At 45.1% G+C, this 14,750-nt stretch overlaps 1 protein-coding gene across 14 annotated transcripts in view; it reads left to right on the forward strand.

The window, feature by feature from the left end:
* Nucleotides 1-569: 569 nt before the first annotated feature.
* Nucleotides 570-14,750, forward strand: part of LOC6551545 (smoothelin-like protein 1) — a 40,080-nt gene continuing 25,899 nt past the window's right edge. For 8 of the 14 annotated variants that reach the window (XM_015155878.2, XM_015155880.2, XM_015155879.2 and 5 more), the window contains exons 1-4: nucleotides 570-1,125; nucleotides 2,961-3,028; nucleotides 11,752-12,139; nucleotides 12,526-14,709. In XM_015155878.2, the coding sequence (XP_015011364.1) occupies nucleotides 2,972-3,028; nucleotides 11,752-12,139; nucleotides 12,526-14,709 (2,629 nt within the window). In that variant the 5' untranslated portion in view covers nucleotides 570-1,125; nucleotides 2,961-2,971. Of the gene's footprint in view, nucleotides 1,126-2,960; nucleotides 3,029-6,013; nucleotides 6,369-11,751; nucleotides 12,140-12,525; nucleotides 14,710-14,750 lie in introns of those variants that run through there. The other 6 variants (XM_026982194.1, XM_001978420.3, XM_015155887.2 and 3 more) reach the window with 2 other exon arrangements.

The following is a 14,750-nucleotide window of genomic DNA, read 5'->3' on the forward strand; positions in this document are numbered from 1 at the left end:
TGTTCTTGTATTTTTCTTTGTATTCCTGTTCCTGTCTTTCCACTATACCGCTCCTACTTGCACACCCAGTGGTCATTAGTCATGCAAATGAGCTGGGATTATCAAGTTTTGTCGCTCTCTCGCTCGCTCTCACTTTCCTTATCTCTCAGGATCAGCTGACGCAGAGAGATATGTATAAGCACTCGGAAAAACAGTTTACATGTGCCACAGCTTAAGAACTGGACATTCCTGATCTGAAGACAATATCTTTGTTTCTTCAATGTCCACTCGTATCCCAAATTTCATATCGATCAGATGTGTCATGTCCATAATGCCTGCAACGATCTTAGTGCAGGCACCTCTATAACGCCACAAAGTATGCCATGCTTTTTATACGACGCGTGAAAATCTCACGCCCTATTCTCTGCGCATGCCTTTACTTCCTAGTTATGGTAATTTTCCAAGGGTATATTAACATTTTCCCCAAGTGTAGAGAGCGTTGCTGTGGCAGTGGCGTCGACGCCGCCGTTTTGGGCGGCCGAGAGAGCCAGCGCCTAAATGCGGCAACAACAGCGGCTTGCAATCAGTCAAGAGCCTCCACTCGTGCCAGCCGCATCATTCGCCACGCCCCCAGCCCTCCGTCTCCCTTGGCTTGCCGCACAAACCCTGCTTCGAACTCAATCGCTGTTGCGTTCAAAAGAACGCTTTTCAAAGTGTTAACGAATTTTTTTCGACTGTTTTGTTGCAGCACACTGCACTTCGTGTTTTATTTTTTTGGTGAAATAAATATTTTTTTTAAGTTTTAAGGTGAAAACGCAACTTATTTGAGTTATTAGTCGCGAGTGACAGCGCAGCAGCGACAAGCAAATAATAAACCGCAAATCAATCAAACAATCGGCAGAGTTGAAAAAAAAGAAAAAGGCAGCGTCCGCGTTTTAAATCGCGCGCAAATCGCTGACTGCTTTTCGCCGGAGAGGCAGCCGCAACTTGATCTTTCCGTAAATTAAACTATTTACTGTTTAAATATTTGCCAAGTACACAAAAATACATACGTTGCTGCTCGTTGTCGCGTCGTCTAAAATTACAAAGGTCTCCAAGTCGACGTCTTTCTCTGATAATAAGCTCGAAAAACAGCAGCAGCAACAGGTGAGTACGATTGTACAGGTACTATATATATATATATGTATATATGTACTGGGCGGCAGAGGCCCAAGATTGACTACAATGTTGTGGGGGGAAGAATTCTAACAGTTTTGTGGTGATTTCTGCGGTTTTCCTGCCTCCTGGCGCCACCTAGCGGCATCTCGGCACATTATTATGCCTGCTGACACTGATAAAAGAGGGTTTAAAGTTTAAGCATACAGAATAGATCATATAGATAGATCATATTATTAAAAAAAAAACAGTAAGATGCTCAGGTTAATTCGTTTTAGTATAATGTCATGCTAGCATTTTTTATTTCCCTGCTTTGAGTTTGCATCTATGCTTATTTTACTAGCCATAAATTTCGGCTTGACCAATAAAAAACCGAGTGATTTTCGATAATAAAACGGTTTTTAATTGGCCAACAGCAAAATATGACGGTTTCGTTTTGCCGTTTTGGTAATTCATGAATTTTTTAAGATCGCCGATCGGCGTTTCTTAGGGCATTGGCCACACGTCAACCCACGCGATTTGTATTAGGTACGAAAATACGGATCGTGATAAAAAAGTGTATCTTTTGGTCCGGCGGTCATGTCTTTATTGGACCACTGCTTTGATGGATGACCCATAAATGCGTTAAATGGTTGTTCGTCTGGCGTCCGAATGCTTTGATTTGTGTGGCTTTAGATTAGTATTTAAATTGTTATCGTATATGGGGAGGATTAAGATTATAAGATTATAGATTAAAATTGGCTAGTATGCTGTGGTTTTTGAAACCCAACTTTTGTAGCATATTAATAAAAAAATGATCCCCAGCAATCAGGTAAATTCATTGCGACATATTTGAGCAGAAGGTGGCCAACTTGACCAGACTCTTCTACCTGTGCTATCCAGAACCAAAGACACTAGAATTATTCTAGGGTCTTTGCCAGAACCCCCCACTTCCCACCTAAAATACCCATCAATCGCAAGGTGCTCTCTTTCAAGCTGGCTCGGTTTTCAAGTTCAATTGCTCGACTCAATTGGGGCTCTGTTTGCCCAATTGTGGTTTTGAACTTGTTTGGCTTTTGCCCGAGCTTTTTCCCGGCAATGCCGCCCCGGCCCCTGCCCCGCCCCTTTTCAATGGACCGCCAGTTGACCGAGCCCGTTGATGTTAACCAAAAGCGAAGCCAAAATGTTGCGGCCGTGCTTGATTAGCTTGCAACTCGAATGCACAGAAAGAAAATACACGGTATGTACTTTTGAAGTATATTTAAGATATGTTAATGAAGTTTTTGAGATTTAGCTTTCATTCATACAAGTAGTTATTGGGTATGAGTTGGAAACTGAGTAGCAGGCGCTTGGAACGAAATGTCTAGAATCATCAGTTTTGCTGTGTGCAATGGTGGTGGATGCACTTGACTGTTTTTGGTTTTTTTGATTCGGTTTTTTTTGTTTCTAGTTTTGTATTTTATGTATATGTGCAGCTGCTGTCCATGTTTGAGGTTGGCCATTTAGGGGGGAAATGTCACAACTCGTTGGGGTGTGGGGATTCTGGGCTATTCTATGCGATTCCGATTCTGGCTCGCCTCGTCCGCAGTGCCCATAACACTGATCATGATCGATGGCAACTGATATCACTCGGTAAGCTTGCCCAGCCCCGGGCGTCAGCGACAAATTATAATCAACAAATAAATCAACATGAGAAATGTGCAGCGAAATAATTGCATCATCTGGCAAAACGAGCAATCTTTTGGCCACCCCCTCGCTATGGAAACAAATCTTAGGTCTGAGCTGCACTAACTGGCAATATAATAATATTCATTTATAATATATTTGTTTGCGTTTATATTTTGCAGTTATCCCTGCCATGGAGATGGAATGCGATCTGGGTGATATACAAAATGAGGAACTGCTGAGAAAAATGGTATGTACATATGTTTGGGGCATGTTCTTAACGTGCTAGTGATCCGTCTGGCCCATACAAATCAATAAGCTCCATTGCAGCTCGATTGTGTGTCAGTTCATTGCCTCCTTGACGGACTTGTGTCCCCGTTCCCAGCTCAATGCCAATGGCATTGCCTTTAAAGCCCTGTTTGTTCCCCAGACGACAATTTCGAGAACTGGCCAGATGCGATCCAGACCATCCATGGCCAGAGATTCACTCACTCACTCGGTTAGTCAGTCCCAGTCCCAGTTCAACCTGGCCAAATTGGGTCATTTATGGGGTTGCTCACTGTAGCTCACTGTTGCTCACTGTTGCTCACTTGGCCGCGTGGGACGCTAGTCGCTGACTTGGCTCAGGCATTTGCAATAATCGTTAAAAAGTCGTTAGAAGAGTCAATGGAAAAATGGATGACGATGTCGCATCGGGGATCTGTCCAAATAAATGATGATCCATCTGCATAAGTGAGGAATAGCAGTTGAGAGAAATATGGACTAGTTTCTAAAGCATGGAACATGGATTACTTTTAAAACAGACAGTAATTCTATATTATACGGAGAAATTGAAAAGTCTTATAATCTTAACAAATAATGGAGAAAAAGGCCCATTTAAGGATCATACATATGATTAGGAACCTCGTACTTAACATAATATATTAATTGGAAACTAATGTGTTCAGATCAGCATCGAAATGTAAAGTTATAATATTCTTATTGATCCTGTGTATGATCCTACGTTCTTGAGTATTATATCATACCTTTATAGAGGGTATAAGACCATAACAGACCAGACTGAAGAAGAAGCTACAGCAGCAGACGGACGATTGCCCACGCAGTCGGTGTTGGAAAGAGAAAGAGGGTGAGACTGAAAGAGAGCGGCTGAGAGAGTGAGAGGAAGATAGAGAGAGGGAGAAAGACAAATCGGGAGGCTGTGCGGCCGGTGCGACTGCGCAGTGACTGCGCTGCGACTGCGACGGGCGCTGATAAAAAGCCTGCGATGATGACTCATTGGCCATGAATCAATTTCAGCTTTGGCCTCTGAGCCCGCTGACCGCTGATGGCCTCCATCCGCCCTCTCTCTTGCCCAGTCCCAGCTATCTCTGCTCCTTCCTCCATCCTCCATCCTCCTTAACCAGGGATGGTCAGTTGTTTAGGTCTATCCACTTTGGATTCGCCTAAATATAATATCAGCTTGTTACCAGTCAAATAAAACGCCTAATCAAATAACATTAATTTAATTTTAATTAATATGTCCCTAAACAATGCCGAATAATTGCAACGGTGTCGCAGAGATAACAGATTTTGGAGGTGTAAAGACAACACCTGAAATGTCAACGAGAATAGCAATCAATATAATGATATAGCGCACGATGGTTTCTCAGAAATTCTTATCAAATTTCCGCCAACTGAAAAACACTTTCTTATCTAATCAAATGATATTTATTTGAATTTAACGAGCACAGCTCCTACAAACACAGCATTTGCTATAAATTTTAAAATATTAATTCAATTAAAACGAAATCAAATCTCCAGGACAGTGTGTCCATCCCTGGGCGCTCGGATCCCGCCTCAGAATGAAACAAAACCCCCAAAAAGTAGCGTTGTTTGGCCACGATCCGAGTTTCTTGGCCATGGGGCGATTCAATTCAGCTTCGACTTCAATTCGAGTCGATTCAATTCGATACAGGCGCGAGTCAAAAAATCGCGTGGGTCGCCAGCCAGCGACTGTTGAATAAATCAGTGAGCCAAAGTTGAATTGGCACACACGGAGTAACGAATATAGCGAAAAAAAATAAAAAACATAAATAAAACACCCGCGTATGGCAAATGGCCAAATGCAGCAAGTGGCCAATGGTCACTGATCGGCAGCCAGTGGACAGTGGGCCCCAAATGGCGGACCGGTGGACAGTGCGGCAAATTAGAACGACCGTCTAGTCACGACGTCTGCGTCTCCGTCTGCGTCTGCGCAACGTCTGCGCCAACGTCGATGAGTAATTTTTGGGGCCCGTTCGAAATTGTAGCGAGAATCGTAGTGGGAATGGTGGGCGCCAGCGGCTCGAGTGTTTTCCAAAAATGCTGAAAATAGTTTTGAGCCAGCCCCACACACACACACACATGGTTGGGCTAAAGGTGTTCATTAACATATTGCAACAATGACACCCACCTCCGGCCGACGATCGAGTGATTTATTATTGTCAATCCGCACGGACACGGATTCTTTGCACAAAAGTCCGAAATTGAACACGTTTCAATGCAATCGCAGCGGATGAGCAATGTTTAGTATGAAGGAATACTACTTACACTTTTATTAAAGGTTTTGATTTGTTTTTGTTTTGCTTTGCTGAAAGGTGACTCGATTTGGAAAACATACATACATACCTCTGGAATGAACTGAATTTCTCAATTTGCCATAAGCCGATAAGAAAATAATCACTGTATAATAATTCTGTTTGAAGTTTCAACATTCTTCGATGGCTTGCAGAAAAGTGACCCAAAACGGATCTTCTGCATCACAAAACTTTGCCAAGTAGTTGTCTAAAAATCTACAATACAACTTAAAATATCATTTTTTGTAATCGATTTTTGTAAATTTTTGAAAAAATTTTTAAAAATTGGTTAACTTTCTTTTGAAACCAGCTGTTTGTACTCAATGAGCCGAGCTGCAGAAGGTTTTTCACCAAGTTATAAGTTTTGTAGATTTCGTGCATTATGACTCTGTAGCTATATAAGCTATATAAAGTATTTATTTTACCCAATGTCTGGTGTAATAGAAAACTGCTGCATACATATATAGAATATACCATTTCGCCTGACAACTCGTCCGACTTGCCCCACTGTGCGGCTGGGCGGTCGCGTCATCTTCGTATTCGTCGCTTTTTCGTATTCGGTCATATCTCGGCTCGCTGCCGGCGTCGCCGTCGACGTCGCCGTTTAAGCGGCAGCGGCCACTTTAGGCGGCTTTGATTCTGATTGGAAACTTCAGTCTGATTTTGGTGCTCGATCGATTGCAACGTGCCGACGCTCCGTGAAAAAGAACAACCATCCAAACGACAACAGTCAACGACGATCGCTATTTTTTTTTAACACACTTCTAGTTATTTGTTAATCGCACGAAAGTAAAAAACGAAAAAAGAAAGAAGAGAGAAACCCACAGGATTAGTCACACCAAGTGTTTTTTTGACGTGCTTTTTTGCCGGTGCAACAACAACTCAGCCATACAGAATCTCCAATAACAACAACGCAGCACAGCAAGGAGAAGAATTCCGGAATCAAAAATAAATTTAAAAAAAAGAAACGGAATACCCATTCTTTTTTTACCTGAGGTAATTCTCTGTCATTTCGACCAGAATATGGGTAGTAAAACGTAAAAGAAGCTGCCAACAAGAGGTCGTAAAGCCATCTCTTTCACCCCCTCCACTCCCATCCACTGCCGTCCCTTTCACTCCCCAACCGTCTTCGCATAACTTTCACACTTTCGCACAGTTAAGCTGAACCTTCTTCCCAGTGTTTGCATAACAGTTAGTCGCTAACTGTAGCTACATATATCTGTACATCTGTATATCACAGTAATGGTTGGCCATAATGCGAAAGCTACAGTAGGTTGTAGTCAACTTAGGGTGGTAAAAAAGTTGGCTAAAAACACCCCCCTAATTAATTATTTAACAGCACAATCGATAGTAACCCGTGATTGCGGTGGTTAAATTGCCAGAGCTTCTTGTTGCGTGGGAAATGGGCCGCTGGCATTTTTGCGGTCCTTGAAGAGCTATTTATAATCCAGCTATTGCAAATTCATTGATTTCAGCCACTTGGAAGCATTGAATGCCACCAAAAGTTTGTATAGTTCGGCAATTATCACTCCTGGCGTCTAATAAAAAGACAAAATAAACGACGCCTACCAATTAGCGAGCGCTACCTGTACCTGTTTATACACCTATTTGTGTATCTCTGGCTGTATCTTTAACTGCGCCAAGTGGCTTGTAAACAAACAAACGGATCTTATCGGGGAATTAGTGCACAGTTAGTGGGTTTTCGTCGCCAGTTGATCGAAGATCGTAGAACTAGAGCAGCTGACAAGGGCGGGGGCGTGACCAAATGGAAAGAGTTAAGAGTTGAGCGTTGAGAGATATACATCTGCACATACGTACTGTATGCATATGGTAATCGGGAGTGTATCTAATTACTGGCGAACAAGTTTACACCGCCGTGGGCCGTCGGCCTTGGCAACCAACTGTTCTACGCTCTTACGCTTTTCCATTTTTCCACTTTTCCACTCACGAAACCAGATCACAGCCGAAAGGGATTTTATTTTTCGGGGAGCGGGGCTTCGGCCGTAATTAGCCATGGTAATTGCTCCCATTGTCGGAGATAGATGTACCGATAAATCTTCGACATTCACAATATGCTAAACTTTGTGGCGATATCCACCGGGAAAATCTCCTTCTCTATAGGGAAGGTTGCGCTGTTCGAGAAAACACCATCTGTTGCTAAATGTGAGGGAAAATATCATAGATCAAATATACTCGCCCAAAGCTCTTCCTCTAAGGTTCCAATAAGTTTGAAACCGTAATGATCCTTGGGTGCCACGACTATTTCACTGGAAATTCCAATTCTAAGCAGAATATCGTTTGTTTAAAGCTTATAATCGGCGCTATGGAATCCAATATGTATCATATGATCTTCAGACAAAAGACGGCTTAAATTAAGCAAACTATAATTTGAGAAAACAGCGCAAATGGCTTTCCGGCCAGCGAAACAAAAAACTCCACCTGCACTAATGACTCCAGTGGCTCCGATAATTGTCTGGAATATATATGTATATATACACTGAATGCATAATTCCGTTTTCGTATATGCATGAGATCATATTGGGCTTAAGATTTATACTGTTTGTTTATTTGTTTCGTTGCTGTGCCCCACCGTTTTGGGTGACGATTGGCGGCTATATATCACCTATGGATCTAAGCTTGCATTATAATTTCCCACACGCCTAACCACTTGACAGCTGTCCATCGATCAAAAAGAGACCCGAGAGACCCAAAAACCGAAAAAATTGAGTTATTTTTTCACGTTTTCCCATGGCACAACAGTGAAGACCGGCTAATGTGCGTCCAGCAATATGTCGTGGCTCGTTTTTCGTATGCAAGCGACGACGGCCCACGAAAGTGCTCCACTTTTAGAACTGTGCGCCTGTTGTGGCTTTATAGTGCCATGTTTTATTCACCTGCGGCGATGTCATACCCAAAATAAGAGGCAAACAATTAACAGCGATACCGAAAACACAAATAAGTCCACGAAAGCAAACATAAACATGTTTTTTCCACCGCTCGCTGCCTTCGTCAACCGAAAATGACACAATTCAAATTATTGTAGACTCTATATTCTCGATTCTCGATTCTTGATTCTAGATTCTTGATTCGCAATTGGGCGTACGGACAGTGGCAATTGGGTCACTTTAGTATGCATATGCACAGACAGTACAGATTGAAGGGGCATCGGAATCGGAATTGAAGCGAAATTGAAATCGAAATTGCCATAAAAACACACAGCAAGTGACGGCAATTAACGCCGGCAGCAAAGTGCAAAGCAGTTTTGTTTGGCTTATTGTGGAGCTTCGTGCTCCCTGGTACCTAAAAATGTTGAATTCAGTACCATTAACGTGAATTTGATTATCATGAATTGGTAAACATAAAATATTGCAAAGATGAATGTAGAATTTCCTGTATAATACAAGTATACCAACGTTGTATCAATTGTGAAGTAATCTTAATAACAGTTCATGACAATTCTCAAAATACCTGCATTCTGTAAGTTCATTTTCACCGATAAATATAAGAAGCCCCCTATCTACAGGGAAATTTTAAGTAAAATATGTACTATTTTTAAAAGCTTACTATCGAACATTTATCGCAGTATTTCGTGTCCAATCTTGATTGATGTGCAGTGAATGGGGAAACATTTAGTTATGAGCTAATCGCAGCCATGGTTTATTTGTACAGTGGGCACCGGCTAAGTGGGAGTGCTCGGCTGATCTCGCGACCTTCTCTTTCTCTCTTTTGATTTCCTCTCAATTAGGTTTTAATAAAGTTTAATTTCAATAGCAACAAGATTTTTGTTTTTGGCGCAAAAACAAAAAGGAAAAAGTTGGAGGTCAACGTTGCTGACACGACAGCTTAATAAATGAAAAAAACAAAAACAACCAAGAAGCGAGAAAAAAAACTTTAAAATAATTTATCAGCATTCGCACATCAACGAAATCTCGCACGTCACGTCATCAGACAGAGATGGCGAGAGCGGGCACAGAGAGCGAGAGGCAAGTTCGGTCCATCCCATCATTAGCTCCGCAGTCGCAGTCGTAGTTGCAGTCGGCGTTGGCGTTGCGTCGACGCCAACAGGTTGCCGCTGTCGACGTCGCTGCAGAGGTGCGAAATCAGCTTCTTCTTCTTCGCAGTCAACTGGTTATCACGGCCCTGTACTTTTAGAAATTACGTCATTGCGGGCAGAGACAGCGGCTCAAGTACACAGCGAGAAACTGGTCCCGCTTGAGCATTTGCCAAAAAAAGTCCACTTAAAAGATGAACTTTCAGCTTTATGGAGTAAAATACCGGTCAACAAAATAATGCACTAAAGCATGTGAACTATTTTTCTCATCTTATTATCTATTATCTATAGAACACTGACGCGATATCAAAGCTCCTTATGCCACTATTTGGCTTAGACGAAGATTATAGAAACTTCAAAATTGTTTGCAGTGCACTCAGAGAGACGGAGTCTGCTGGCAGCGGCGCAAGCAGAGGCGGCTCAAGACGCAGGTCTAGACTGCGACCACGCGACCAGTTCTTGAAAAAAATCACACACTAGCAAACAAGCTGGCAGGCAAACAAACAAACAAACAAATAGACGAAGACAACAAGAAGGCAAAGTTGCAAACTTTTCGCACAGACACACACACAGCACACTCATGTACATATGTAGATGTGTCTCTCTCATTTTGATTACGCGCATTTTGTTTTATTTTGTCAATTCGAATCGGTTGATTTGGGCGAGTGAAAGCGCTGAAAGTAATGGCAGCGCCATCTGTCGTTCCGTTTTGTCAGAAAAGAAAGCACCAACTTCGCTATCAATCACCGGGGATTGCCACAAATATGAGATTTCGCTTATAACTAGGGAAACGACAACAGCCATAAATCTCTGGCATCTGCTAGAAAGGTTGTTCATAACACTAAAGCTATTGGTCTCCGGCTGATCTAGTTAAAACCAACTGCAATTTGGGTTCCGAAAGCGACCAGATGGTCATCAGAACTTTAAGTTACCAAAGAGATATGATATTTTATATATTACTTTTTAGATTTATAGGTATAAATTCTATGAAATATCTGTTATTTTCGAATTATAATTAGTTAGAACTTTATAATTATTTATTATTCCACTTCCCAAATAGCTTTTATCCGTTAATACAGTACCATGCATCATAAATTATATGCCTGATCTTAACTACCAATCTGCGAATTATTTATAATTTCATTTCCCACCTGCTTCCCACTTTCAATGTGTATGTAAATGGAGTTCCATCTGGTTTTAGGAAGTTTCCCATTTGCCTGCCGTATGGCCTCAGTTTGGCTAAAATTAAACAGTTAGCGAAGCCAAGTCACCCCCACAGACATTGAGGTGTCATTATTGTTAATACAAATGTTATTTGACATGTTTTTCCGCTATAGCGAAACTGGTCGTGTTGAGGTGAGGTGATATCACCGCTTCAACTTCACTCAATTTCTTTGCTATATTTCGATCGCTAGCTCATCGTCCCTCTCTTTTTGCTCTCTCGCTCCCTCTATAAAGTCAGCCACCACTCTGGATTATTAACTAAATAAATACGATCGTTTATGAGTCGTTCTTCTTTAGGACAATATGATCCGCTTATCGGTCAGTCGGAATTGTTGAATGTTTTATTTATAAGCTAAAACGTCAGCCCTCGAATTTGATTCGATTCTGATAAGTGAACTAAGCGAAGGTCTCGGGATTCTAGGAAAATAAAGGGCGTAAATGAGGAGAATTCCCGCAAACTGAAATCGGATATAGGCGGGTCTTATGCCTGTCATCGATTCCTTATTTACTGTATGCTCTATTTTTATTAAAGGCGAATCCCCATCAATCAATTCGTTGGTCTGAATCATTCAATTTGTTACCTTACGCTTATCCCAGCCATTTTTGGTCATCGGTTGCTTCTGCCATTGAAATCCGAGAACTTATTGGGGGCGGCATGACGATAAAGATCATCATCGTTTCACCGGCTAGAACCGGGCATTCGACTCGATTCGATTTCAGTCTATAAGCCAAGTGGCTGAGTCAGCTTAGCCGATGGCGGCTGCATTTGTTGTGTTGGCTGACCGGCTAATTGTTAGTGGCCCGCGGGCGCCATAAATGGAGATCCAAGCCGCTGGAAGCGACGAGCGTGGGCTCCCTGCACTCCACTTGGACTCCACTCGCAGGCACTCAAGCCTGAGCACGAGTTCACTTGGCTTAATTGGCCCAAGGACGGGCCTATCTATCTATACAGATACCGAGTTGAGAGCGAAAATGGGTGATATACATTGAAGTAAAACAAGTGCATATAAGCGAGATACACTGGAAATAACCACTTTTCATATTCAACATTTTAAAATGATATCTTTCCGAAATTTAATGGAATTCTTGGCCTCATCCTTTCAGTGGCAGCAGTCCGAGGACAGCGAACGCAAGAGGCAGATCCGATCGCATCTCTACAAGCTGCGCGAGTCGCGACTTTGCAACCTCTATAGGCACGAAACGGACCCAATGTCGGAGCCCAACGGAAACGGACATGGCAACGTGAACACGCTGGCCGGATACGCAGGCAAGGATCCGTTGGCCACCAGCCACGGCGACGCCCTGCTCGACCAGAACTTCCAGAGCCTCAAGTCCAAGGAGGTGCGCGACTCGACCAGTCCCACCCATGAGCTGCGATTCCATTCGATGACGCTCAGCCAGCCGAACACCACCGGTTGGGATGTGCAGACCTCCTCGGAGGTCAGTCCCGATGGACGGGCCTATCGCACCGAAACTCTGGCCAAAACAGATGGTAAGTGCTAATACGTTTTGCTTGGTGGTAGCCCCTTTGTCTGGCTGGCACCCAAGCTGACCAAAAACAGTGGCATTTGCTGGAAACTCAGTGTCTGTCTTGGCGAATGTTGGACTTGCTGGCAAATGTTATGGAGTATTGATAACGAATTGTTGGTTCTACAAGTCCGTGGGTTTTGACTTGTACATACATATAAGTCAGCCAGCTGAGTTTGCAGTAAATGCCTAAGCGATCTAACCCCCTTGTCCCTTGTCGGTGAAGTATTGTGTATAACCCAACTCTGTTTGTTCTGTATGTCCATGTCCACCACTCGACCTTCCACCTTCCACCCAACGAACCAACGAACCAACGAACCAACCTACGAACAAACCCCAACACAAACGCAGGCGTGGAGAAGCTCAATGGTGGTGGCCTGGCCGAGTTCAAAGGTCGCAACGAGCAGCGCTCGAGCGCCTCCCATCAGGGCGATGACAAGAACTTCGTGAAGCAGGCCTCCGATAGCTCTAAGACCCAGCTCCAAGAGACGGTGGTCTTTGGGGACGAGACCAGTGGTCGCACCGAGATGAAGATGAGCTCCACCTCCACCTCGTCCTCCTCCAAGGTGGTGTCCTCCTCATCCACTGTGGAGTACGGTGATGAGCCGCGATATCTGCTGGATAACCAGGAGAAGCCACATCAGCCCCATCAGCCCCATCAGCCACATCAGCGCGAATGGGAGCAGGATCAGAGGCGTCAAGAGCAGCGCATACAGGAGCAACTGCAGCGACAAGAGCAACAGATTCGCCAAGAGCAACTGCAGCGCCAGGAGGAATTCCAGCGGCAGGAGCAAATCCAGCGGCAGGAGCAGATCCAGCGCCAGGAGCAAGTCCAGAGACAGCAGGAGCGATTCACGGAGAGCCGCGAGCACAGCAACAGCACCCGGAATGTCCAGACCCAACAGCATTACGAGGAGAACAAGCGCTATGTGGACATGGACAAGGCTTCGCCGGAGTATCAACGCCATGTCCAACATCTAATGGAGCAGCCCGGCGAGATAATCTCCAATACAGTGGAGTATCCCAAGCCAAATGTCAAGATGATCACTACGGTTAAGCGCCTGCCGGACGGAACCATTGTTAAAAACAAGCGCTACGAGACGGAGCAACTTACTCCCAGTCAGAGCCATACAACGCACAAGCAGACCAACAACCAGACACACAATCAAACTCGTAACCAAGTCCACAATCAGCGACGTGAACAGGATGAGCAGGATAGCCAAACTCGTGATGTAGTCGACAATGTGGAGCAAAAGCATGTGACGGAGTCGCAGAGCTTCTCCTCGGTGAAGAAGTCCAGCCGACGTTTCTCCACGGAAACCACCTCGGAGACCGTGGAGGAGTACGATGACCGTGGTCAGCCCATATCCAGGGTGGTGCAGAAGGCACCGACACCCTCTTGCGCTGCACCCTCGCATTCACCACGCCAGTCGCCGGCGAAGGACTTCAGCACCCATGGTTTCCCCTCGGTGCGTCCGAACAAGCCCACTCAGGAATATCCCTCACAAAGACCCGGCATTGCTGGCGAGGAGGTGGTGGTGGTACGTTCGGAGAAGAGCCGCCAAGTGAAGCAGCAGACCAGCTCACAGCGCACCGTCGAAACGGAGGTTGTGGGCGATGATTATGAGCCGCATGAGCCGCAGAGGTCTCCACAGAAGCTGAGGGAGGCACCAGCACCAACGCCCAGCTGGGAGCAGCCCGCCACCAGACGTCAGCCGGTGGAGGAGGATTTTAGCACCCATGGTTTTCCCTCGGTGCGCACAACCACCACAACCACTCGTTCCGATCAACCCGATGGTGAGGTGTTGCACACGACCAAGACGGTGAGTCGCAATCAGAGCGCCAATCGCAAGACGAACACGGAGCGGATCATTGAGACACAGGTTGAGCACCCCAATGCCCCCTCACGCTTCACTCCGCGATCCGGAAGTCCACGTCGATCTCAGCCACGCGACGATTACGCCAGTTCGCCACGCGGACCAGCCGGCAAACCGAGTCAATCGCGGCCCAGCACCACTGGAGGTAGCACCACCACCACCAAGACAACCACCAAGACAACCACAACTTCGGAGCCCTTGACGCGGCGTCAGTTGCAAAAGGAGCGCGAGGTGGATGCCGCCCATCGGGCATTTGCCGCCTCGCTACGCAGCAGTTCGCCGGCGGACAGCACCACCTCGGTGGGCTCGCACCACCAGACGCCACGATCGAGTGTTTCCTCGAATCGCACATTCCGTCGGGAAATGCGTGAGGGCTCCCATGACAGCCAGGCGCCATCGGAATCGAGCAGGATCAGCTCGACCACTGTGACCAGGCACACAGGTGGCAATGTCACCAACAGCACCATTAAGACCAAGACCACCAAGCCGGTGAAAACTCCCAGCGAGCCAAGGTCGCCCACCCCAAAAGCAGGAGGAAGTGTGACCACCACCACGACCACCATTAGCAGTACCATCAAGTCCAGTCCCAGTCCAGCACCAGCCTCACCCACAACCGCTGCACCACCCACCTCAGCACCAGCCAGTTCCGCACCACCAGGTACGAAATAAGAGAAAAAAAGTTTGATGACTTTTTAGTAA

Source organism: Drosophila erecta, unplaced genomic scaffold (genome assembly GCF_003286155.1).
Source record: "Drosophila erecta strain 14021-0224.00,06,07 unplaced genomic scaffold, DereRS2 tig00000126-arrow-pilon, whole genome shotgun sequence".
Lineage (NCBI taxonomy): Eukaryota > Metazoa > Arthropoda > Insecta > Diptera > Drosophilidae > Drosophila > Drosophila erecta.